Raw genomic sequence first — 26890 nt, 5'->3', positions numbered from 1 at the left:
AAGGCTATAGGCATACCTGTATACGCCGCCACCGTGAGCAGCAGTAGGCATCGATCTCCGTGACATCACCAATCGCTCAGCACAGTATCGCACACTTTGCCAACTTCTGTGAGCATTCCATCAATACCATTCTGCAGCATCACACATACACACGCGCGCCGCTCTCGTTTAGCTACTGCTTGATTTTCTTATAAGCGTAAATTTGTGGGATTACCCTCACAACCGAGCGTTTTTCAGTATGGATAGGTAACTGTTGGGTGCCTGTGTTTTAAGAATGGAGACGGGAGGTGGAGGCAGAGACCCAAACTCCTCCGATACTGGGACCCAGAGCCCCAAAGGGGTACCGTCGGAAGAACATGAAAACAAAACAGTAGGAGTTACGGAAGGGGATGTGCAGAAAGTGCCGACGGGTGAAATTCTACAAAAGCCGGATGAAGTCTGTAAGCCTGTCGTTTTGCCCCAGGATAAAGTAACCAATGTGGATTCTAAAATAAGGAATAGTGTGGAAGATGTTAAAGGATCGTCTGCCGCCAGTGCGTCTACCATTTCTAGCGGAATTGGTAGTGAGTTAGCCAAAAGTTCGGAAAGTAATGCGGACACTATGTCGTTAAGTTCTGGGTCGGGGGTAGCGCCTGCCGCTCCTGCTGCCCCTCAACCACATCAGCAGCCGCAAACCCAACCCCAGACCCAACACCAACCCCATACCACAAACCACGGGAAGAGAGTACTGACTCTTGCCCAAAAGGGAGAGTGGCTGATTCTGGACCAGTACCTGAGGTCTTTGGAAAAGTTGTCCCCCGATGTGAATGTCACTGATGAGGTAAGGAAATTGAACGTCCATTAGACTTCTTTCTCAAATCGGTTCTAACGATCAGTTATATAATTATAGCACGTGTATATTCCTGTGCAATTGTAGGCCCATATAGACCCGATCCTGGTTGTAGTCTAGACTAACGACGGTTTGTCAGGAACAGTCCTCGGAATTCTGTTGTTAGACTTAACAAATAAAATGAAGAAGACATTCGGCTTTAATGTGTTTTAAAGGTATGAGGAACTATGTGGTAACTGGTTTGTCGCCGGACAGTATGGTAAAACTGGTAGAATTTATGGCAAAACATGTCGGGAAATATGGTAATTGCTTTATGGCCGTACAACTGGTTTGATTTATTCATTTGATTTACATGTATTTGATTGGTGTTTTACGCCGTACTCAAGAATATTCACTTATACGACTGCGGTCAACATTATGGTGGGAGGAGCCCTGGGGACACCCACGACCATCGGCAGGTTGCTGGCTGACCTTCCCACGTACGGCCGGAGAGGAAGCCAGCATGAGCTGGACTTGAACTCACAGTGACAATTGTCTTGATGTCATACATAACGCACAATGTGATAATTGCTTTGTTGCTATATATATAACGGTCAATGAGGGAACTGGTTTGTTGCCATACATAACAGGCAATGTGGTAACTGGTTTGTGGCCATACATAACAGGCAATGTGGTAACTGGTTTTTGGCCATACATAACTGGCAATGCGGTAACTGGTTTGTGGCCATACGTAACAGGCAATGTGGTAACTGGTTTGTGGCCATACATAACAGGCAATGTGGTAACTGGTTTGTGGTCGTACATGACGGGAAAAAGCGACACCAGTTGAGGTCTTATTGGCACCGCGTTTTATTCTGAATGGCTATATGTCTTCCAAAATACACGTTTCTCTCTCCGACCGTTTAGTCATGTTTTTATTGGTTTCATATGTTAAAATTTTGTGTAAAGAGATGCTAAAACAAAGGGAGTTCAATTAAAGGCCGATAATAGTGTAACGTCATCGGCGCGTATGTATGTTTACACGTGAAATACAGACACGTGAACGAAACATTTCTTAATTCAGTCATGTTAAATGCCCTTTCGCCAATTGGTAAACCACTGTCGAATGGTTAAAACTTGCTTCCTTCTTGGGATGAACGCGAACAAGTATGCCATTAATATGCCTTGATAAACACTGCTTTGTAAAACGTAGATATCTCACCTTGCCCTTTTTTTAAGCCGGTTTTTTTAGTTTAAAAATTTTAACCCGTTAAATGTATTTTTGACTCACTAAATTAGATGTGAATGTCTACCATAATAAACAGTCACAAGCTCAACGCGATCATGAGTACGCGTGTCAGGTGTCAAAACGAGATCAGAACCAATAGCAGAATGTGTTCTTTTCTTTATTTTAAGTAAGCTATATTTAAAGTAGAGGGCGCTACATGGCAAGGTTTAAGCCCTATATATTTCAATATGCCGAGCTGTATTATGTCAACAAGTTTAGTTTCCTAATTAGTTTAATAATGCGTAAACAAATTCCGCTACCTACAGTAACGGATATGGTTATCTACGTTATGTTCTTTACAGAAAAAAAAACGCAATTCACATGCAAGCAAAAAATGTAGCCTACACCATCTAGACCATTTTCCTTTCTTACCAAAACGTCCTTATTTAGATTTTGTTGATCAATTTTTTTTCATAATCTGCATTGTTTGTCCAGGTAAACTTTAATGACTTATAATAACCACTTGCAGTATGTACCAACGATCTTTCAGAGTTTGAACAAAAACACTTTTCAGAAGATTTGAGCCAAACCCAAAACTAGCGCAAATCCATTCGTAATTTTGTTTTAAGTTAGAATGGCTCAGATAATCTCAAAATATCAGCCTCGCATGTGCACGTGATATATACCATTTAAAATCAGTAATGAAGTTCCTAAACAATTATAACTTTTTTAAACATTAGATCGATTTTAACACAATAAAATAGCACAGGTACGAGTGTGATATTTACTGAAAGGTAATAATGTGACCTATTCTTGTTAAATACAAAAACACTTGACTTGGTCATCGAAAATGCTGAATGTTGTGCCCAAAAATCTCCGGTATATAGCCTCCTTCATGACAGTGTAATTTTAAGTTTTAATTTTAATACTGATTTTATATGTGTATAGATTTCATTATTATGTCTGTTTTTGACACCTGAATGTGTAATGATAAGTCTAATCTAATATTCTAATCATTTAATATTACCATATTTAATCAGTGAGTTATTCTAACTTGTGAGTTCATAACGTGACATACGTTCATTATGTATTCGTGAATATGTGATCTTAATGAACGTGTGGTCCTAATGAATATGTGGTCCTAATAAATACGTGGCTCTAATGAGTATATGGCCTTAATGAATACGTGGTCCTAATAAATGTGTGGCCCTAATGCCTGAATATGTGATCCTAATAAATATGTGGTCCCGATGAACGTGTGGTCGTAGTGAACATGTGGTCCTAATAAATATGTGACCCTGGTGAATATGTGGTTCTACAACATATGTGATACTATTGTGTCTGTTACCCTAATGAGCATGTGGTTCTAGTGAGTATGTGGTCCTAATGTAATACGTGGCTCTAATGAGTATATGGCCTTATGAATACGTGGTCCTAATAAATGTGTGGCCCTGATGAATATGTAGTTCTACAACATATGTGATACTATTGTGTCTGTTTCACAGTGGTTGTTGAAACTTACGCTAAAATTAACATTCTTCGGAAGCATGTGAATCTTATCCTTCGTGTGCAGAGCAAGCTTCCCGAATGCCCTAACATCCACACGAACATCACAGCATACATGAACAGTAGATTAAACCCGGGTCGGGTCATACCAAAGACAATGGTACTTGTTGCTTGGCATTCAGCACTGAGAGATCAGAGCAAGGAAACAGGACTGGTTGGTCTCGTGTCAGTATGATGTTGACTAGGTGGGGTGTCATTTCTGGTGTCTTCGGCGTGATACTTCAGTGGCGGCAACCACAAGAAGACATAACATATATATATGTGCACACACCAAATGACTCCTCGTCGTCAAATGACCGAAAAATTGTTAAGTACGACCTTAAACCTCAAGCATACATAAATGCTCAGAGGGGATGTTGATCATATCCCTCACACGTGCAGCCTGTTTCTCAACAGTACCAATCTCGGCACGAACGCCACGGCATGCTTCGGCCGTATATTGGTTTTATGCCCTAAGTGTTTAACCAGTTTCTCAATAATTTCCGTTTTAATATGAACACAACTACATGCTTTGGCAGTATGTTAGTTTTATCCCCAAAACTTTCAGCCAGTTTCTCAGTAATTTCATTTTCAATATGTACTCCTTGGCATGCTTTTATCCCTCAAATATTTAGCCAATTTTTCAGTCTCGGTCTCCATGTGAACGCCCTCACATGTTTCCACATGTTTATGTGTCCCCTTCATTATTTCACTTTACAGGTAGTTTCAATGTAAACATGAAGGCAACGGCACGCTTCAGCCAATTTTTCAGTAGTTTCACGCTCGACATGAACGCCATGACATACATATAGCCCTGCATGGGAGTAGGCAGTCTTAGTTGTATATACAATCACGCAGTTAGGACGCCTGCGCTGTTTCAAAGCTGTATCTAATTGGGACCATTTCCTGCCTACACAAGCCGGATCCAAGCTGTGTGAAAACACATCGTTCTCTATTGTTACGCTGCAGTGCTTGTGAACTACTGCTTTGCTTTAGAAGCACAGCTATATACACAGAAACAGAGAACGGAGCAGAGACGTACTCTAGATGTGCTGGATAAACGAACTCAAGACTACACCGCTAAGATTGGACCAAATTCTTTTAGTACTAAACTACAGAGCATCACCATGAAGACAGATTGCTGAAAACTTCATATTCTCATGACTACATGTATTCATATTTTTAGACTTTTTAAAATGAAATTAAATTCATTCAAATGTTTGAATTCTAAGGTAAGCTTTATGGATGATATATTACCTGTGGGTCAGTACCCCAACGTCTTATCACCTTTTTGTCTTTATATTAACCTACAGGCGAAAGTTTTGTGAACAGGAATTGAAGGATACCTGGAATATTTGTATGATATTCCTTAATGTGCAGTTTGGGATGTGTCCTGACATGTTAAAGGTACAAAAAAGCCTCAGCCTCAGGTTGGTAAAAATGGCTAAAAATAGCCTACTCTAAGCAGCTGCAGGACATTTAACAGATCGTTTGTTGTTTTAATTTTATTGGTGTTTTACTCGGTAATCAAGAATATTTCCCTAGGACGTTGATCAGCATTATGGTGGAAGAAACCGAGCAGAGTCTGGGGGAAACGTTAAGCTCTGTTTAAAGTGAACATAAAATCTGCCATTATATACACATAAAAAAGGGATATCGGCCATAGTTATCACAGAAAAATATGTAAAAATATCTATGAAGTTTTGAAAGCTGAGAGGATGAAGTTCAGTATTGGGGATATGGCACTGACGGACAATTCACTCCGAGTAGCCATATTGCTGAAGCCCTTATGAACTTGGCCAATCACTATCGCTAAAAGCGTCACGTGTTAATTGGCTGTCACGACAAAAAACTTGTCAGTTTGGTTTCTTATAGTGGATAGACGGATATCGATGCAATAAACTGCATTTTGCGACTAGTTTAAGTGTTAAACTGATTTTGAACCACACATTTATGGACCGGAAACTGAGAACCGCTCCCCATATCACAGTGCGCACGTGTTGTGCAGGAGACTACAGTAACTTGTCAGGTTGAGCTGGCAAGAAAACTACTTCAAGAGAGTCTTTGCTTGAAGAAAAATATTGTGGCGTTGCATTATTTTTCCTTAACAACGTCAAATTTATTAAGAAGATGTCATCCTAAAATCTGCATGAAAGAGTCTGTTATAAATCAGAAGGTCCTGCTATGTTCGGCAAATTCACTGATGTCGGTACAACCAGCTGGGCTTAATGCAGGTCGAAGACGAGGGCGAGCAGGGTTGCTAAAACACAACGCTTACGTTTAGGAAGATCGCCCAGGCCGAAAGCCAGGCTAAAAGAAATATCGGCTTTTCGAAAACTGGACAGAACTCATATTCTTTGGTTAGGTATCCGGTGTTTCTGTTTGTGTTTTTTTATTGGCATATTGTTTAATACGGATGGTACGGGGGAGCTCCTAGGTTTTGTGACGTCACTCTAGATAGCTGTAACATGGCAAAATGGCGTCACCAAATGAGTGGCTAGGTACTGACAATCATTTGCTGTTTATATTGTTGATAAAAGGTGTATAATTTTAAAAATAGTTTTAGAACATTTCTGGAATACTACTTGTATTAATTAATTCAGCTTTAGTAGCTGACGTTATGTTCACTTTAATATTTTAACTTCAGCTGATCGAGGTGTAGTTTAATTTCCCCTTAAATTTGTTTCTTTGGGAATATTTTTATGACATTTTTCAGGAAACGCGTGTATTTTTTTTTCTTTGGTCTTTCGAACCTTATTAATTTCTATTTTACACAGCGGTATAGGAGAATGCGAATGTAATATTTAGAGGTCAAATTCCCAAGCAAAATTTAAGTTTACAGAAAAAGGTACTCGGGACGTATGTTGAACAAAATACATAACAAGTGTTTACTGTGTGATGTGATTCAGCAATATATAATTCCATACACGTTATATATGGAGAGAAAAAATAATGTTTGCATTTTACTAAATTCATTTCAGCCCCCCCCCCCCCCTCTTGTGGAGTCTGTGTCTAGATTCAGTAACTAAAGTTGCCAAGATGTGGCTGCAGTGCTGCCGAAGTGGTGTAATGTCATAATCATTCTGAAAAGTAGCGGTCTTATAGGAATAGTGTACGCTGCATTGCCACTTTTCCGGTTTGACAAACTTTGAATCCTTTCACATATAAATTCACCAATAGAAATATCTTCTGGGAAAACATTGTATCTTTGACTGGAAGGGTAGTATAGTCCACACCTACAAATATCAGTCTTGATACGGGGTTGCAGGCCTTCGAAAGAGTGTAAAAATTTAAACTAAGTTACAGTATGCCTTGACATTTTAAATTTCGAGTGAATTGCAGAACATTTATAAAGTTTAAAACCCTATTTAAACCATCAACCTGTTCTAAGTATATATATATATATATATATATATATATATATATATATATATATATATATATATATATATATATATATATATATATATATATATGTATGTATGTATGTATGCATATATGCATATATATAGTGATTAGAAAGGTAATACAGACGGATGACTATATAAACAGTCCAACAAAAGTAAGTTCACCCCAAAACGTTGTTTGATATCTTACTTGATATGTACCAGATCGCAATGAAATTTTGCGCACACCATCCCAGTAATCCGGCGGACGTGCTATATCAAAGATTAACGTGCAGGTGCAGTTGTGCGCTAATGGACATGCGCAAACTGAAAATCGGTCGATTTTCACAAAAGGAGTCAACCAGATTTTTCACCGCCAAATTTTGATTTCATCAGAGAATTCGTTTTACCAGTCCTGAAATATTCGTGCGGGTGGGCATTAAGGACATGACACACACCACAAGAAATTCAAGCAGTTAAACATGACCTGCATCGTGTCTGAGATGGTCAATAAAAGGCTCTCGGACCTAAATCGCCCACATTGCTGTCCACAAGTTTTGGATGTTCAATGTTGCACGTTTTGTGACTGTGATATGCCATGCCTCGATTATGCAATATGGACAGGGCGATTGCAATTGGCCTTTTGGAGGCTAACACCGCTGTAAAACAGGTTGCACGTCGAATAGGGATGACACCAAACGCCATTCGGAAATGCGAGCAAAGTTTCTTGCATCAGGAGGTGTCAAGGACCTGCCAAGAAGTGGAATGCTCAGGGCAACCACACAAAGAAAAGATCGGCGAATCGTAAACGTCGCACTAAGGAACAGAACGACATCAGGTATAAGGATCTGAATGTGCCACACAGAAGAAAAAACCAATGCCATTTTCGACTCTAGCGCGGATTCAACTTGCTCGTCATGTCACTTAACGTCCATTTTGTATTTCAGCACCAGAGGTTCGAGATCATGCTGGTGCCGCGGCGAAACGGTTGAGTGACCAAACAATGAGGAGACGTCTAAAAGCCGTCGTAGTACGTCCCAGGTGACTGGTAAAGAAAGCCTTGTTGCTCCGCCGTCATAAGATAGCGCGTCTGCAGTGAGCGACAAATCACGTTCGAGGGACTAGACGGCAATGGGGAATCGTTCTTTTCACCGACGAAACGTGTGTGTGTTTCTTTCACGTTGACTCTAGGAGACGTGTGTGGCGTCGGCAGGGTGAGCAGCATGCAGAGTGCTGCGTGTAGCCAGTAACGGCCTTCGGTGGTGGCAAGCGTAATGGTCTGCTCAGACATCAGTTTGACGGGCAAGACCGATCCGGTTCCTATTGAGGGAAACTTGAACGCTGCTGACTAAGTTGCTCAAGTTCTCAGATTTCAACCCCATCGAACATCTTTAGGATCAGTTGAAACGAACAGTTTATCGTCGAGTTGGGATGGCGTCCACTCCTGACGATTTGAGACGCAACCTTCAGGAAGAGTGGTTAGCCATCCCGCAACGTCGGGTTGTACGCCTCATCAACACAATGCGAGCGCGTTGTCGAAATGTGATACATTCTCGTGGCGGCTGCACACGATAACGATAATTACTGGTCATCGAGTGAAAATGATCGAATTCTGTGATGAAATAAAGAATTGCCTTTGAAAAATCTGGTTGACTCCTTTTTATGAAATTTTCAAAATCGACTGATTTTCAATTTGCGCATGGCCATTAGCGCACAAATGCACCTGCACGTTAATCTTTGATATACCACGTCCGCGGATTACTGGGATAGTGTGTGCAGAATTTCACTGCGATCTGGTACATACCACAAAAGATATCAAACAACGTTTTGAGGGGAACTTACTTTTGTTGCACTGTATAGTTGATGATAAATCACGTGACGTTACATGTGATTTACCGTTAATCTTACAAAATCGAACGTGATTTTTCACCAACTTAGTATCGCATGACGATTAGCTGCTGAATAAATTGCATGAATTTATAGCTAATTTATTGTCATTGACGAGCTAGCTCATGCTGGCGTCCTCTCCGGTCGTAAGTGAAAAGGTCTGGCAGCAACCTGCCGATGGTCGTGGGTTTCCCCCGAGCTGTGCCCGGTTTCCTCCTACCATAATGCTTGCCGCCGTCGTAAAATATTCTGGTGAAATATTCTTGAGTATGGCGTAAAACACCAATCAAATAAATAAATAATAAATAACACTGACGAGCTACCCCACGTGATACACAGTTCTTCGCTTCTACAGCTCAGTAGCTCAGTATTTGTTACAAAAACCACATAAACCGCCGTTCGATCTGTGTCGACCATGCACTCATGTTGCCACAAGACGTCGAAAATAATGGACAAATGACAGTCTAAAGAATTCCACTGCTTTTTTGTTCTTACGCCTGCATCAGTCATGGTCAGTGAAAAGAAAAGACAACACTAAACCAGACAGTGATGTATATCGATAAAGAATCCCACATAAAGTTGAAAAACCACAACATTTTATTCTTGTGATGTTGCATCACCGAGATATTACAGTTCAAAATAAGTAAATTCGCGAACATTGAGAAAAGGCGAATCGAATCCGATTTTAACTAATTACATGAGTTATTTGTATAATGCGAAAGCACAACCGTTTCCGCTGACATCACCTGAACGTATGTACATTTGGGCACGAGTGACGCGACATCGTCTTTCCGGGCTTTTTTAAGATAGCGCATCCCATTGCCTTGTAGGAATTCTGAATTAAAAGTTTATTACAGCGTTACAAAGCACACCAGAAAGAAACTGTGGCTTTATCGTTTCTTCTCCGCTACTAATGTAGTACTAAGTCAGGTTGCCTTATTCTGATGCATTAATTTTGACCGTCATCACATGCTCTTTTCTTTACGAAGCAAACCATCGCAAACCAATGAAGGATGCGAAAAAAACGGAAAGTCGCTTTGAATGAGAATAGAATGTTGTAAGATCTAACTGGCAGTCACCTCCGTGGCTCAGTGCTTAGCGTGCTAGCGCAGAACAATGACCCAGAGGCCTCTCACCAATGCGATCGCTGTGAGTTCAAGTTCAGCTCGTGTTGGCTTCCTCTTGGGTCGTACGAGGGAAGGTCTGCCAGCAACTTTTGGGTGGCCGTGTTTTCCTCCTGGCTATGTCCGGTTTCCTCCCATCATAATGATGGACGCCATCGCATAAGTGAAATATTCTCCGTCGTAAAACCTCAATCGAAGAAATAAATAAATAAATTGGAACATGTGTAAAGTGTATCGTATTCCCTGAAAACAATTCAGGTGTACACACGCCTACCATGGACGTACCAATTTTCCATTCAAGTAAAACTTAAATGTAGATTTACATCACGGCGTTGCCAACTTAACACCTAGCAATGCACAAGCCTGAATATTCCAGGTTCCATCTTGTCTGTGATGATTGTTTTTTCTCTACACCTTCACGGTAATTACACCGTGTTACTTTCCATTATTTACTAAAAATATGTTAACATTTCCTTACAGCAACTTTGCCCTGTTGTTATTCGCCGCCAAATTTCATATTTTTACACACCCAAATGGTAATAGTTTGCACCAGTAATGATTTTGAATATTTGGAGATGCTTTGGTTAAACTCTTCCGTAAATACCGTATTTATAATGCTGACAGCATCAGTGGCAGAGTGTAATATGCAAGCTATAGCTCAAAAAGGTTTTTTACTCGATGAGGGAATTGGCATTTTGCCAACCCTTTGTTGAGCTATAACATGAATTTGCTCAATGGCTGTCACTCCTTAATTACTCGTTGTTTGTTGACAATTTCACCGCAATCAATAAGCGTAAGTTTAATCAATACACACTTGCAATTCTCACAAAAGACCAATTTTATATCAAATTGCTGAGGTGAGTTTATCTTATGCTCCCTAACCGACATGGCATGAAGACCAGAATGCTACTACTGCGTCTGTAGTAGGGTCTAACCTCTATAATACTGATGCACATTGCTGCCGGTACGCAATAGTCCACGTAAAACGGAACTATAGAACACACTTTGTAATTTAGGCTTGCATTGAGTGTTACGATATTTCAAATACCTGGGTAGAGCGTCCGCTTCGGGAGCGGTAGATCCTGGGTCAATCGTGGGTCGAGTCACACCTAAGACCTTAAAAGAGGAAGCTGTAACTTCCTCACGTGGCGTTCAGCATGAAGGGGAACGACTGGTTGACCCGTATTAGTGTAATGGCCCGGGTGGGGCGGCTTACTTGCCTTCGGTGAGGCGTCTCAGTGAAGCAGTACAAGATAAAAGAGCGGGGTGGAAATCCGCCTTGCAACAAGGAGGCACACTTCTTGCACTCAGGATTCCTTCATCGTCATATGACGTTAAAACCCCAAGCATGTGCGGATGGCCATGGGTTTCCCTCGCGCTTTGCCCGGTCACATAAGTCAAATATTCTTAAGTACGGCGTAAAACACCAAGCAAATCAGTTATCTGACTAGCAGAAAAATGAGCAGGATATGGTAGACCGGAATGGCCATCACTATATTCCGAGTACACCATGCAGACAAAATGCATCGATGAAGGGATTATGTGATGAAGTAATAGTGTTATAGTTTCATAAATGATGTTTCCATGGATGAATATAGAAGAAATTTTCCCTCAACATGCAAGATGTGCTTTCTGCATAGGAATTTAAAATGTTTCCAATACTGAAAACTGACTTAAGACAAATTCGGTTAAGACCAGGAGGCACCTGTTTAATTTGTACCCGTTCACACTCTGATGATAATCCTGTTGAGATACAGAGTCTCTGGTTTTTCGTTTTTGTTGAAACTTTCTTATTAATTTGACATTTTTCCCATATTTGTATACCGCTGAATGATTACTGTGACAGATGTCTCTCTAGACGTTTTGCTGCATGTCAGCCATTGAGACCTTGAAGTAAGATCATATGTGAAGTCAGAGATCTGCTTTTGGTTTATGGTGCTTTTTTTATATTCTATCGAAATGTTTGCAGAAACTAATCCCGTATTGTTACATAGCTTTTACCTTTTGCCTATAGGTATCACGTAGTGCAAAATAAATTCCTGAGTTGTTTTTGTTTATTTTTTTGAAGTAGCTTAAATTTTTTTTATCTTGCACGGTATTTTTTACGGTTTTCAGATAGATTCAATCTGTTTCTGTGGTTAACCCCTTTCTCTCTCAATACCTACATATTTGATCAGACCGTTCCTGATAGCACAGTTGGTAGAGCGCCCGCGTCGGGACCGGTAGATCCAGGGTCAATCCTGGGTCGAGTTACACCTAAGACATTAAAAAAAGGCGAGTTGTAACTTCCTCGATTGGCGCTCAGCGTTAAGGGGGATAGTGCAACGACTGGTTGACCCGTATCAGTATATTGGCTCGGGCGAGGTGGCTTATTTGCCTTCGTTAACTCGTCTCATTGAAGCAGCAATAGATAACAGAGCGGCGGAAATCCGTCCTGCAACAAGGAGGCACATTACATACACCCTAAGGACACCCTAGCGTCATATGACTGAAAAATTGTTTTGTACGACGTTAAACCTCAAGCACTCACTCACTCACATATTTTATCAGTTATTTGCGCGTGGTTTTGTGAATACACATCTTCATCTCTGATATCACTCTGACTTCACGTCTTCAGACGTATGTATAGCTGTATTTCAGCTGTATTTTTTTGGTTCTTCCTCTGAATTCATACCTGTATCCCTTAAACTTGTACACGAATCCCTTTAATCTGTGTGTATTTGGGATTGACTCCCGCACTGTGCATAGCATTGTTACTATTCCCTCCGTGCTTCCGTGGCCGAGGTGGATAGCGTGCCCCTCACCAATGCGCTCGCTATGAGTTCAAGTTCAGCTCATGCTGCCTTCCTCTCACGCTGTACGTAGGAAGGCCTGGCAACAACCCGCGGATGATCGTGAGTTTAATGCTTGTCTCATTGATTTTCGTACCGTGTCCTTTATTCTTACAATTCCCTTTATCCTTACTAATCACCTTATCTGGAGACTAATCCCCCTGTATTTGTAGATTAATCCCTGTGTATCTCGGACTGATTGATTCGGACTCTTTACCAGTCATGCATGTATCCCTTATACGTCTCATCAGCTTCACATCAACTGTGACTGTTTCTAATTATCAGTGATTAACCACTGTGTAGGTTGACTCTGTGTTTGTACGGGTCTGATTGCCATCAGAATGGCAGACAAGGCTGGAGGGGATGACAAACACTCCCCTCTTTAGCTTGACACTGGCCAAAGATGCTTGTCAATGCACTTTAGGTTGGGGGCTAATAACCAATGTCTTTGGCTGTCAGTGAAGCAAACAATACTAACTCGACATGTGTTTGTTCAGCCATTTTTGTAGACATGTCCATCAGTAGCTCGAGTTACACAAACGACAAATCCATAGCTTTTCATTGCCACACCTGCCTCTTTGGAGAACGCGGAAATGAGCAGTTGCATGGTAATTAATAGGTCGTTCTTAATTGAACCTGAGTAAATATAAGTTTACATATGCAAAGTGGAAGTATAGACCCGCAGAACAGTGTGCATACATGTATGCATATAATGTGGCCCAAATTAATTCTGATATAATATGTCCTGGACTTCCAGTAACAGAATCGTAGGGTGAATCATTTTAAAGAATCGAATGCCAAAATTCTTAAAATTTTCTGGCTAATAACATAGTCGCTATTACTAATACAGAAACATACTGATGTATTCTGAAATCCACCCTTTGAAGATTGACTATGCGTTCTCAAGTTGCACATGTTCAGATGACATGAACTCTCAAGCAGTGCTATTGATCGATTGTGATTTGGCAAATTGTTTTGTTCCTGTGGAATTGTCGAGAACGTCTGAAAGTGACGGCGTCTTTCTTTTAGTTACATTTTGCAGTAATGTAACTTGAAATGTTTTTTATAGTTGACAAGTTCAATTCAACTTGTTATCGTTCACTAAAGATACTGTTTTTTCTAATTTTCACCGTTTTTGGATTTTCACCGTTGCTGCATCTCGATAACATTCTCTCCCGAAAAACAAACGCATAGTTCTACATGCGGGTGATACCATGATGCTGAGATGGACGTAAACCTGTGACTTCACTTGGTGTCATGCTTAACTAAGATTCCGCTGCTTATTTCATTATTATTGACATAATGACTCCTTCATTGTGTAAGTTGGTTGAAAATGACAGCGTATTAAATTATAGTTATCAAGCTATGAACAAAAAGGACGACAAGATTTCAGACTATTAAACACGGAGTCCACAATCTTTAGAGTAATCTCGCGCCTTTTTTCAAATTTCGTCAGACTGTGTGTTTTCTTAATCCCGTCAGAATGTTGCAGTCATGTGGTAGGCCACCTTCAAACTTAACTTCGAACAAATAGAGAGGAGAAATTAACATTCAACGAAAACTCCTTATTTGGACAACAGCATGACATTCTGGCCAAATTTAGGCGACATCTAGTCGACATTGCGGTAAAATGGTGTATGGCGCAGAAGGAAACTGTATGTCGACTGAATTTGCGACCAAATATTGCGGTGCACACGAATCTGGATCTGATTTCGACTGACCTGTAATCTCGTCCAGATATCATTTTGTCGCCCGAGGTATGGCCTATAACGCCACTTCGACAATATTTCAACTATATCGTGGCAGCATATTTACTGGAAACTTAACTCTTTGGCGAAACCCATTTTGTAAGCTGAGGAGAACGCGCCATTCTGACGAGTCTACACCATGCAACAAGAGCGTGACATTTAGGATGAGATTCAGTTCATAACGCAAAGTTTAGTCAAGTTTTAATTTCATAAGTTTCAGTTCACGGGTATCCCAAGTTTCTGGTCTTATTTCGTCGAGATGTGGCGCTACCAAATCATCGACAGGTGAACAGTTAGGCAAATTTAGAAAACATGTTTGTCCTATCTACGCTAGGTTTAACCTAACCTAAACCTAACACGACCACCGACGATGAATGTCCACTGTAGTGCTGTATACCTCATTTCTTTTCTTTTTTTTTCTGAAAACTTTTTCTCAACTTGTATTTTCACAGGAAACTGGAATTACACCACTGATGCTGGCGGTCAGAGAGAACAAACTGAGCATTGTAGAGAAGCTGATAGACTTAGGGGCCAACATCAACCAGAGGGCAAAGGTAACACTTTCTGCATGGGCGTTCTTGTGAAGAAAATGTTTTCGTATAAATTCATAAAAGTTGTTTTAATACTCTCATTATTACATCTCTTTGCATTCGTTTTATTTTATTTTGGCGATAAAACATCCATGACTGGATTTAGTGTGTTTCAGAGCCGCACAAAAATTATGGATGTATATCACAGTATTGAATATACAGTAAGTTCTCAATATAATCCAAACTGTGTAATATACGTTATACACAACCAAAAAGCATGTTGCAACTGACCAATCAAAAAATAAGCAAAAAAAAGAGATTATAATAATAATGGCACTGTCTTTATTAAATGTTTGTGATTACCAGCGTGTATGTAACGTTTTCAAAAAGCACACTCAGTTTTATCCCTTTCCATCTGTTGTAGTTTCAAATGGCAGTGACAACGTGTAATCATGTGAAAAACAAGAAATTGTCTTATCTTTGATCATCTTGACCTGGTTGTTCAAAACTGTTTCAAGACTTAATACCAGACTTAACTTTAAGCCAAGTCTTCAGTTTTGTACTTCTTCGAAAACTAAACCCGTAACAGTATATCCAATACAGACTGAATATGTTGCTGTTATACGCAGACTTCGGACAACTTTATTGGCTGCTGAATGTGGCTCAAATTTTAAATATAAAATATGACTTAATACCAGTATTAGTTAATACACTTTCGAACAACTCCGCCCAGGGGAATGGTAGATACATTGCTTACAGCGTTTTACAGTTGCGAATAATTGTTAGGATGCCTATAGTGGGAAAGTAAACTGTTGTGTTTATCAGTTTCTCGTGGGTATACGTGCTAGCGATGTAACAGGCTCATTCCTGTACAGTTATTACCTAGTAGTTGCGGGATTGTTGTAGCTTAATTACGTATGTACATTTTAACTGACTTAATTTGGAGCTGAAATTTTAGTAAGACAATAACAATTTTACTAAGGTTTAAATAACCAAAAATTAAATACCAACCTGTGTATGAAAAGAAACGAATAAAAATATTATTATTAAAATAAATTATGTAAGATCTACAGCATGATGAGGCAACTTTCATTCTTGTCCTACTTCCCGTGATTTATCTTCATAATGTCTATCGCTAGTTTATTTATTTTCAAAAACAAATTTTGTTATCAATGCCTGTCTAAAAGACCATAATGTGTATTTAGTGACTATTCTCTATGTGGTTCAGCCCAAAAATATGATTAAAATAATATCCAAAAAAGCAAATCAAGGAGACATGGTGTATGTACATAGACCTAATAACTTTGTCGTCATACATGCATACATGGGGGCCTCCGTGGCCCAAGAGGTTAGGCACCAGCGGGGCGCAGGAACCCAGGAGCCTCTCGCCAATGCGGTCTCTTTGACTTGAGTCCAGCTCATGCTGGCTTCCTCTCCGGTCGTACGTGGGAAGGTCTGGCACCAACCTGCGGATGATCGTGTGTTTCCCCCTGGCTCTGCCCGGTTTCCTCCCACCATAATGCTCACTGCCGTCGTAAAAGTGAAATTTTCTTGGGCACGGCGTAAAACACTAATCAAATAAATAAATAAACACACATACATACATAACTGAATATTTGCTAGGAGAACGATGGCCTAGGTGGTTAAAGCTCTGGGTCACTGCTTGAGGTCGGTATAGTTCGAATCCATATCTGTTGGTTGTATTTATTTATTTGATTGGTGCGTTACGCCGTACTGAACAATATTTCACTTATACGACGCCGGCCAGCATTTTGGTGGGAGGAAACCGTGCAGAGCCCAAGGAAACCCACGACCATCCGCAGGTTTCTGGCATGATGACTTCCTCTCAAGTACGACCGGATAGGAAGCCACCATGAGCTTGACTTGAGCTCACAGCGGTCGCATTAATTGGTGAGAGGATCAAGGGTCATTGTGCTGCGCTAGCACTCTAACCACCATATCACGGAGACCACCCGTGTGGTTTTAAGTCGAGGTTTGTCATGTGCATAGCGAAGGTCCGATTTTCACTATGTGTTTAACAACTGTCAAAAACATGAAATATCAAGTTTTTGGGAGAAGATTTATGCCAACACACATCAATAACAATGGTATTGTTTAAAAACCACAGGACAATTACTTGAAACTGACCGTGGCAATTAACGGGGTCCATGTTGTGAGTTTATACAATTCCTGGCACTGATACTGTTGAAAGCTTGATGGAAAACCATGTGCCATATGTGTGAATACATGTGGCCGCCCTTTCAATTTTTTATCATTCAAAGAGATCAAAGACGTCTTTAGGGGTCTGCGAAGCATTTATGACATCTAACGAATCCAAGTGAGACAAGTTACTAAATGCCGCCCCACAATAAATAATGAATCGCACTCAGGGTTGTCAATGTAGCTTTTTTTGTTGAACGATGCAGTTTCTGGTGTTCGGCAAGGATCATTTCTCTCTACATCTCTCTTTATGCTTATTGATTATTTTCTCTATATATTGACCATCCAATACGGTCTCGCCAGAACAGAAGCTTATCATTTCGCTCCATAGGTTTTTAATTGAATTGCTTGGCATCACATGGGTTTGATTTTAAACAGCACGAACTGTGGTATGACAGAGTTTGTATTCTCCGCATCGGATTGGGTTCCACATGATCACACACCGAAGCTAATTGTTGGCAAGTCACTTAGAGCATCTTGCCATGGATGATTACTCGAGCGGGGACAACCGGACGTTTGTATTTGTGGAAATAGCGCCTGGGGAGTAGATTGATTTGTTTCTGTCAGTGCATGTGTGGTTAACATAGGTAGCAGAGTTTAAAAGGTTATAGCGCAACTAATATTCTGGAATGTGCCCAACAGTTCATATTGTAGAAGAGTGGGAACGAAGTTTGATCTGGCGTTCTGACATTGTAACGTGTCCCAATATTTTCTTGCGACGACACATTTTTTCTGCAATATGTCGGGCTATTCTATGGAAACAACGTGTACCGTACAATACATACGCCGCGGTATTACGATTCCATCCGACGCACACTTCCTCAATCTACATGTATGTGAGCTTAGTAAAACGGCGTGTTGTGTGTAGGTCCCGAATTGGGTGCTGTTTAAAGCTTCTAGGTAAACAGGTGGATGGACCCATTTACCTCCCTTGCCTTTGGCCTTCAGTGATATAAGGCCTCACAGTCATCATTTGCCTTTATTTTAAAATTTGAGATTAGAATCTGCGAGATGGATAAACCCAAGGCATAGGCCTAATTATCATTATATAAGTAGACCCGATATGACATGACAGTATGAACGTTTGGCACTTTGCCAACTATTACAACGTAGGCTACGGAGGGTGTGTAGGCTATATACATGTAAGTCCAGTACAGGTAAATATTAATAAAAGTCAAAAACAAATCATTTCAGCCACCTGTAAAAGTACGATCTTGTGACGCTGCAGTGTGAGATTCACCTCGATCGTGTCTAGGTGCTGTGTATTTTCTGCATGTCAGGTAGTCCTACTGCCGTGTAAAGGCCTAGGTATGTATATATGCGAATGTTAAAGTCTTACTACATATACTTCATAACGATGAAAGTTCACTAAGGTTCTACCATAATAAATCTATTTATATAAAGAGTAAGCTGTTGTAAACACTTACTGGGCAAGAACGTGCGTGTAGGCCTGCAATTTTTAAACTAGAGTTGGCCTTGTGTATAGCAAAGCTTGACCTTAAAAGTGCTGTGACAGGGGCATGCACGTGTCATACTGCACAATATTCAGCCCCATCGAACAGTCGAGTGTGGGCGCACTCTGTTCTGATCCTATCATCGTTGTTGTTGTCAAGAGACGAAAAAGGAAAATGTTAACACTCGCCATGTCAGATAAGTAGCGCGCTGCATTATCAGCCTCTTGTTCAGACTACATTCACGACAACCTGTCATCAATGAGGTGAACAAAGATACTAGTGCTTTACAACGTGTAGGTCAGTGTAGCTTTGTTTTTCCACGCTGAGGAATCAATCTTAGATTGAGTCAGTGTTGTGAAAATGAACAGACATGAGATCGAAAACATTGAACCGATGAAAGCGCAATATCGGTGTGCCAAAAGAATGGCCGTCGTGTTCAGAACAATATATTTCATAGGCTCCACACGATGCCGCGGTCGAGGTAAAGGTAATATTATCGGAATATGTAACGACTTAACTAGGCCTACATGGTGCTTGGTATCAATTAGCCTTGGTATGGAAGATGGAATAAGATGTTGATTGTGATGCATGTATATGTAGTCTTATCAACTCCACAAAACTCTCCCGTTATGCAAAACTCGGAATGATGATGGCAGACCTCCAAATAAAGCTGCATCATTATCAGTAGGCCTACGTTCTTTATTGCCTATATCGCTGCCCTTTCAGTTTCCACCCAGTCACCAACAAATATCGTTGATGGCGATTTCTTCCCACTGGACATCTATATTTTAATATATTTTGATCCCGACTTTCAAGTTGCTCTCCCCGGCATGGCGATTGTTGATGTGAGGCGCGCGTGGCGCAACAAGGCGCCGTCTAGCGTTGGTCACTGTCAAAAGCTTGGTGGAACGGTAGAGGGCGCTGCGTTGTGCATGCGCGCCTCACAAGAAGCGTCATGCTGTCGAAGCGCATATAAAATCAGAATCTTCAAACTGACGCTTACTCCTCAACGCCATTCTAGGGCTACATGTAGGTATCTAGTATTTATCAATCAACTTCGATAGTATTGGTTAAGCTAATCGCTAAGTATAGGTTAATGGCCCAGCATAGGATGGGAAGTACTAAAGTCTCGATCACATTCCCGGGACTTACGCGAAAATGAAGTTCCAAGGGATTTGGAGGCGGGGTGGGGGTGGGAGGTGGTGTTACCTCTAAAACATGCTGGATTTTTAAGCATGCACACAAAGCGTAAGTGTTCCAGTGTGACAGCTCCCATTACCGAGAAATCTCTACACAATCTACCAGTTCTTTCAGGTGTTACCGATTCTGGTGTTGTCAAAACTCTCTTCGGCCTATGCTGTGTTTTATAGAAATCCCGTTTCATAGAGAATTCACTCATCCTCGTGGTGCCAGATGCCAAGAAGTGAAAGGCGGGTGAAGAAACGCTCTTGGAAAATAACCGAAACAGCCGAGGTCTGTCATTCAATTGTAGATTTCTTTGGGAAAAGCGGGGGCAGGCTGTCAACCAAACCAGCCACGGTCACCAATGAAAACAGTGTAGCCGAGCCGGAGAGGCCAGGGACAGCTGACGTTGAAACAACAACAACATTTGAGATCAAAAATACCTTGGATGCTGCAAATGTTACTGCTGATGTGCCTTGTGAAACATCAAAACCAAAAAATCAAAACATTTTATAGGAAAAGAAGGTGTTCTAAGTCTTAATTTTGACTGGCTTTTAATTAATTGAATGGAGCGATGAGGACAAAGCTGACATTGCGATGTTATACTGTACCTTGTGTCAAAAACACAAAACATATGCTCCAAATGGGAACAAAACATGGGCAGCTGTCTCATATAATATTAGTGATTTAATTGTGAATTATTTACCATGACTTCCTTGGATTTCCCATGACTTTGGCATCTTTTATGTCAATTCTGCATAACACTACATGATTCAGTCTTATTCAAGTGAATAAACCTTGTATTCACTTTATATTTTTCTTGACAGTATTTTAGTTGAAAGTGATTATTCAGGGTAAATTGTGAAACGACATTTCATTGAACTGATTGATTCCTTTTTGATATTCACTGCAGTAATACTCCTTTGGCAAAATTAGGGTTGAATGCATCTTTCAAAGGGTGTTCTTCCAAAAAGACAGATGACTTTAACGAATTTACAAACAAAATGAAATTCAGAATTTCTGAATGTTTTGCACTTACACATCAAATCGGCGTAATTACTCCAAATTTATCTTCAAAATTTCAGTTTTCAAATGTCATGTGATTTGACTCTACAAGAATTCCTGGATTCAACACTAACAAAAACTGAAATATACTGAAATTCTGGTAAAATTTAATGGCTATAAATGGCTTAGATTGTTTCTCAGAGCATCTGGGTTCTATAGCTTCCAGCGGCCACCTAGGACCCGGCCTTACAGCGACGCTCGCTACGCCCGGGGTGCATGCCCTTTCAGATAACTGTTTCACCTTGCCCCTTTCAAATCCTGGCTAGGGGTCTGAAAAACCCTGTAACACCTACATGTATGATTTAATGTCATATAAATGGAGTAAGAAACAAAGAAATAATGAGAAAAGAGGTAATCATACACACAGAATGCCTACTAGAGTACCTGTTAAATGCCAGTACACAGACAAGATTTCTGTTGTCACCTTAGGAGAAACATTGAACATTGATTGCAGTGGGAGTTCCCTTCACAATGTCACAGCCTCTTAACAATGTCACATCCTCTTGTTAATAATGAATTGTAAAAACTTCTGATTCTCTGTGAAATAGCGATCACAAAGAAGCAACCTTTTGTTTGAAACATACACAGTTTGATGGGTGTGTTGAATAGCTTCCAGGGTTACAAAGTAGGGTTTTCAAATTTGTATGAATAACCATGAACAAGAAAGTCTGTAGTTCTAAGATAAAAAAAAGTTAGCCTTACATGACGTGACAGTACTTCAGTTCTTCGGCTGTCCTCCTGCTTTGTTTACAAAAGCTAACCTTCATTATACATGTACTTGATGATCGTCTGGTGTACTGTATGTAGAGCAAACCTTCACAAACCTTATTCCGTGTGACAAAATGTAGCAAAGAGGATGAAGCTTCCTGTTGGATACCATGCATGTCCGGAAACTACTCACCTGCACCAGTGGAAGCCGACCAGGAGGTGAAAGATAACCTTGGAAGAAATAGGGAAATGAACATCAGTGGATGATATTCTGAGAACTGTGGCTGATAATAAACAAAAATGACAGCTTTGCCATTTTGTATATTACTGCATGTCCCAGTGAAGCAGAGTTTGTTATTAACTTCCATTTTAATAACTGAAAACAACATGCTTGTGTGACCTAATGGTTTGAGCCTCTGCCTCGAAGCTGGGAGACCCTGGGATCAAACCCAGGTCGGGTCATACCAAAGACTTTGAAAATTGTACTTGCTGCTGTCTCACTTGGCGCTCAGCACTAAGAGATTAGAACAAGGATATACGACCAGTTGGCCCAGTGTCAGCATAATGTAACTGGCTAGGGTGTTGTGTCTGGCGTCTTCAGCATGATACTTCAGTGACAGCAGCAATTTGACAGCATGGACTCGCCCCCGCCACAAGAAGACATACTATATGTACATGCACTGAATGACTCCTCCTCATATCACTTGTTAATTGTTAAGCCCGACATTACAAGTATGTGTACAATAAATGGATAATACTAGTTCATATTAACAATGTCACAAATTCAAAGAAAAGTATGTTTTATTTTGCATTACATACGTGGACATGTAGTTTCGTAGAAAATGGTTTGGTAATGGAATTCAGGAGAACAAAACTTTGAATTTAATTAGCCAGTTAAAGTCAGATATGTACAATTGTCAACCACTAGCACACCAGGTGCGGGTTCAATCCCAGTAGTAGACATGGAATTTGTAAATTGTTATCTCTGTTCATTGGTCAGTATACTCGGAGCTATAAAGTATTAATTTGCACGGCATTACCATATTATTGAAGACATTGAACTTCAGACTTATTTTCCAACAATATATAATCAACTCATCATGCATGCACATTTATGAAATTGCCTCAACAGCTTCAAGTTATAGCCATAGTGGTTAACCCAGAATACTCCAGTTTCCTTCAACCATATATATATACATGTAACTGTCCACCCTTTTATACATGTAAATATAGATAATGCCATGGTAATAACAAACAGGAAAAAACCTATTGTAATCCATATGTATGCATGTTGCTCGGACATGCAATTCTTTTAGCTCATAAGCCAAAGACAAAGGCCCATTATAATAATTTATTTATTTATTTGATTGGTGTTTTATGCCGTACTGAAGAATATTTCACTTCTACAACGGCGGCCAGCATTACCGTGGGTGGAAACCGGGCAGAGCCCAGGGGATACCCACGACCGTCTGCAGGTAGCTGACAAACCTTCCCACATATGGCCGGAGAGGAAGCCAGCATGAGCTGGACTTGAACTCACAGCGACCGTATTGGTGAGAAACTCCTGGGTCATTACGCTGCGCTAGCGCGCTAACCAACTCCATTATAATAAAGCTGAATTTTTAATTGCTATACATATGATACCACTTTCATACAGACTACAGAATGCTCATGTATTGCCTATAAAACATAAATGTGAAAACGAAATTTCTGCCCAATTAACCATGATTACACTGATTAATTTTTAATACGTTTATTGAAGATGTGTGAACAGTTATTTAATTCCCTTGCTATTTGACTTTATTATGCACACAATAAATATAGGTGTCGGATAGTCTGATATCATACGTGTACAGATAAGCTCATAATCAGGGAAACCTGTACGTTTACAATAAACTCTAAACCCTCTAGACCCTCATGGCTTGATGGAGAGGATCTGTGAAGGATCATGTTTCTTGCTGAGTATATTCTTTGGCAAAATTTTGCATGGTTTATAAGCACTCTTGATGTTTTTGTTATTAATCATCCCCACTGTAATGCATGGTGGGGATATCATATTTTTGTAAATGCCCATCTTTAATTATATATGCAAATGGAACATTATACCGGCTGCCAATACCCATTGATGCTTGATGACTTAATTATTTTTCAGCATGCATGCATTAATTAGCTTGTAGATCAGGCACGAGAATACCCTATATCAGGATAGGACACAGATATACATCTGATATCTAAATTTGCATGGAATATTTCCAGTGAGAAAGCACCTTAAAATGTGATTTGCGTTATAACTGTAGGTATAGGCCTTCAACAAAGAGACACCATTATGATAAGATGAAAATGACGTTAAAAGCTATATGTTATACTCTGAAAAAAAACCCAGATCACTTCTGTAAATCAGACATTGATACATTGCTATGCATGCCATAAGCTAAAAGCTTTTCTTTTGGAACTGTGCTTAGATTTTCCGTGTGATATCATTTTGCATTTGAACAATGCTAGGTTTTCCTGTTGTTCCAACTTTTCCAATCTATTTTTAGAAAAAGAAGCCACGAAACATAATAAGAATTTCTTCAGAATTACAAATACAGAAATTTATTCTACAACCTGAGGGCTTCTGTGGCTCTGTTGGTTAGCTTGCTAGTGCAGCATAATGACCCTGGAGCCTCTCACCAATGCGGTTGCTGTGAGTTCATCCAGCTCATGTTGGCTTCCTCTCCGGCCATTTGTGGGAAGGTTTGCCAGCAATCTGGAGATGGTCGTGGGTTTCCCCCTGGCTCTGTCTGGTTTCCTCCACCATAACGCTGGCTGTTTCGTACAAGTGAAATATTCTTGAGTACGACGTAAAACACCAATCAATCAATCAATCAATTCTGCAACATCGTGTATAACAGACCCTTAACGATGTGTCTGTTATTCTGGACACTGGACATTCACGTAATTTGCTTCCTTCAGAATTCTTTTCTAGTCATTTTCAATTTTCAAAGTGATTTGCAGGACTAAGAAATTAAAAGACAAAGGCTCTAGCATGGCTAATCTATTTTTCAAAGGACCAAGCTAGCTGTGTTTTTGAAGTGCCCTCAAACTGGATGACTCTTGCCGCTCACATCTGTTGAGGATTCTTATTTTCCCCCGACATCAGCTAACACGGCTGTCGGGGAAGTAGATTATATTTATAGATTATTGGGAAGTCCTTTTGAGGCTAAAATGACTCAACTCTGTGACCTATATGTCTATTTTTGTTGGAAATACTTTCAAAATAACATGCATGTACTTGCAAGGTGAAAGGAGCTAGGGCTTTCAGATAATGCTGGCTGGGCCTGCCCCAGTGCAAAAAAATCTTTAAATTACCTGCCACACGTATCTCACCCCTGGTCCTTATTAAAGGGAAGACAACATAAAAAGAACGAAGTAAACACTACCAGTAAAATGAACATTAAAAACTATCTGAAAATACATTCCTTTATATTTTGGATTTGTATGTGTTGAATTTATTGCAATCTAATGTTGAGGTGGATAAAATTGGTAATGTAGGCCTATGTCAGCAATGACATCACATCACTTTCCTTTGGCTGTGAAACATAAAACAGGTACAGTAGGTAATTTATCGTCAGCTTAGTGGGTGTTTTCTTATTCATACACAACCACACATTACCTGAGTAAGGTTGACAAGAATGTATTCAGACCAAAACAATTTACTACTATTAAATACCAGTTAATGGTAGTAGATACATGTACAGGTAGAATCTTTTTATACACATAATCTCAGTATGTCCAAACTAGCAAACCCTGCTAATGATTTTTGGCTATTAAACTACCGTTGTAGAGATTGGAAGTAACGCTTGCTCCCAGTAGCAATTAAAATTGTTAAATGCCTCAAATGAGTGAAAAAACTGACTTTTCTTTCCCAAAACACAGTAAATTTCAGGAACTCCCCATTGTCATATAAAGATATTGATCAATTGTTTAATATGACATTAAACTGCAAACATTACCTATATACACCTTTTAATTGCTTTCTGTAACAAGTGACATTTAACTATTACAGGATGTATTTTATCCGTCGTTGTTTGTATGTTCCAGGATGGCCGCACTGCCGCTCACTATGCAGCGTGTTACGCTCGTGATGACATCATCAAGGCCCTGGTCAATCGCAAGGCGGATATTACTATTCCAGGAGGGGTGAGTTGTCTTTGGTGCTGTAAATATATTCTTCATATCTACATTATGAGATTTGTGGTTGATCCACTGAAAAGCTTAGTATAATAAATAAGCAAAGTAAGTTTGAAGAAAGTCATTTTGATGATCTCAATATTTCATCCTGAGGAGAATTGTGCTAAGTGAGGCCCGTTTTGGCTGTATATACATACGTTACTGATTATGTCATACCATGCTATGTCATATCATTCACGACTCAGTATTCCATTCACCATTCTATATACTGCCAGATCTGTCCCTCTGACACTAAACCAACACAATAAATGTTTATTACCAGACTTATCGTATTAGACATGCTTGTGTTTTTGTGCTTTTCTGGGAGCTTACTGTATACATGTATTTATAGCTGAAATGTGCCTCACGTGGCACAATTTGAGACTCAAGGGTGAACTACACAGAAGATCCTAATCGCAGTAGAACACAGCGTTTTCTTTTGTGACGTGGCAGTACTTGTGTACTTCATATGTATTTTATGAGCACACATATGTATAGATTATTGTGTTCACTGTTCAAAGTAAGCAAAATCTCGCACGTTGAGAAAATCAAAAGCGCTGCCATGTTATCAGTTTGATCAATCAGATGACGGCCATAATCCCAGAGTGCATCTGTTTCAGCGTAAGAACCCTGCTTTGCCATCTAACCATGCGTGCTTGGGGTACAAGTGATGCGGCATCATATTTCTGGTGGCTTTAAAGTAGCACATCCCATGTCCTCATAATTTCAGATTAAAACTTCATTTTATTGAGTTACCCGTTAGGCTTAGGCTGTTTACATGTAGGTCTGTTTCTGCTCCTCTTCCCGAGTTACTCAGGTTACAGTATTTCTTTTCTTTTCACCGAGACTAAAAAATATAGTTATTATGCACAGCAACAAAGTGCATAAAGATGTGTATCTATATATGTTTGTATATCTATAGTTTTTGAGTGACGTGTAATTGATTTGTGCTATACGTTGTG

General features: G+C 40.0%; 1 protein-coding gene across 1 annotated transcript in view; it reads left to right on the top strand.

Moving 5' to 3' along the window:
- The window catches only part of LOC135470355 (serine/threonine-protein phosphatase 6 regulatory ankyrin repeat subunit C-like), a 61352-nt gene continuing 34462 nt past the window's right edge, over positions 1 to 26890 (top strand). Inside the window, exons 1-3 of the mRNA XM_064749240.1 lie at positions 1 to 820; positions 15010 to 15111; positions 25800 to 25898. Coding sequence (XP_064605310.1) covers positions 275 to 820; positions 15010 to 15111; positions 25800 to 25898 — 747 coding nt within the window. The 5' untranslated portion in view covers positions 1 to 274. The remainder of the gene's footprint in view (positions 821 to 15009; positions 15112 to 25799; positions 25899 to 26890) is intronic.

The sequence above is a fragment of the Liolophura sinensis genome, chromosome 7 (genome assembly GCF_032854445.1).
Source record: "Liolophura sinensis isolate JHLJ2023 chromosome 7, CUHK_Ljap_v2, whole genome shotgun sequence".
In the NCBI taxonomy this organism is placed as follows: domain Eukaryota; kingdom Metazoa; phylum Mollusca; class Polyplacophora; order Chitonida; family Chitonidae; genus Liolophura; species Liolophura sinensis.
The sequence above is the reverse complement of the archived record's forward strand: the minus strand, read 5'-3'. Positions and strand labels throughout refer to the sequence as shown.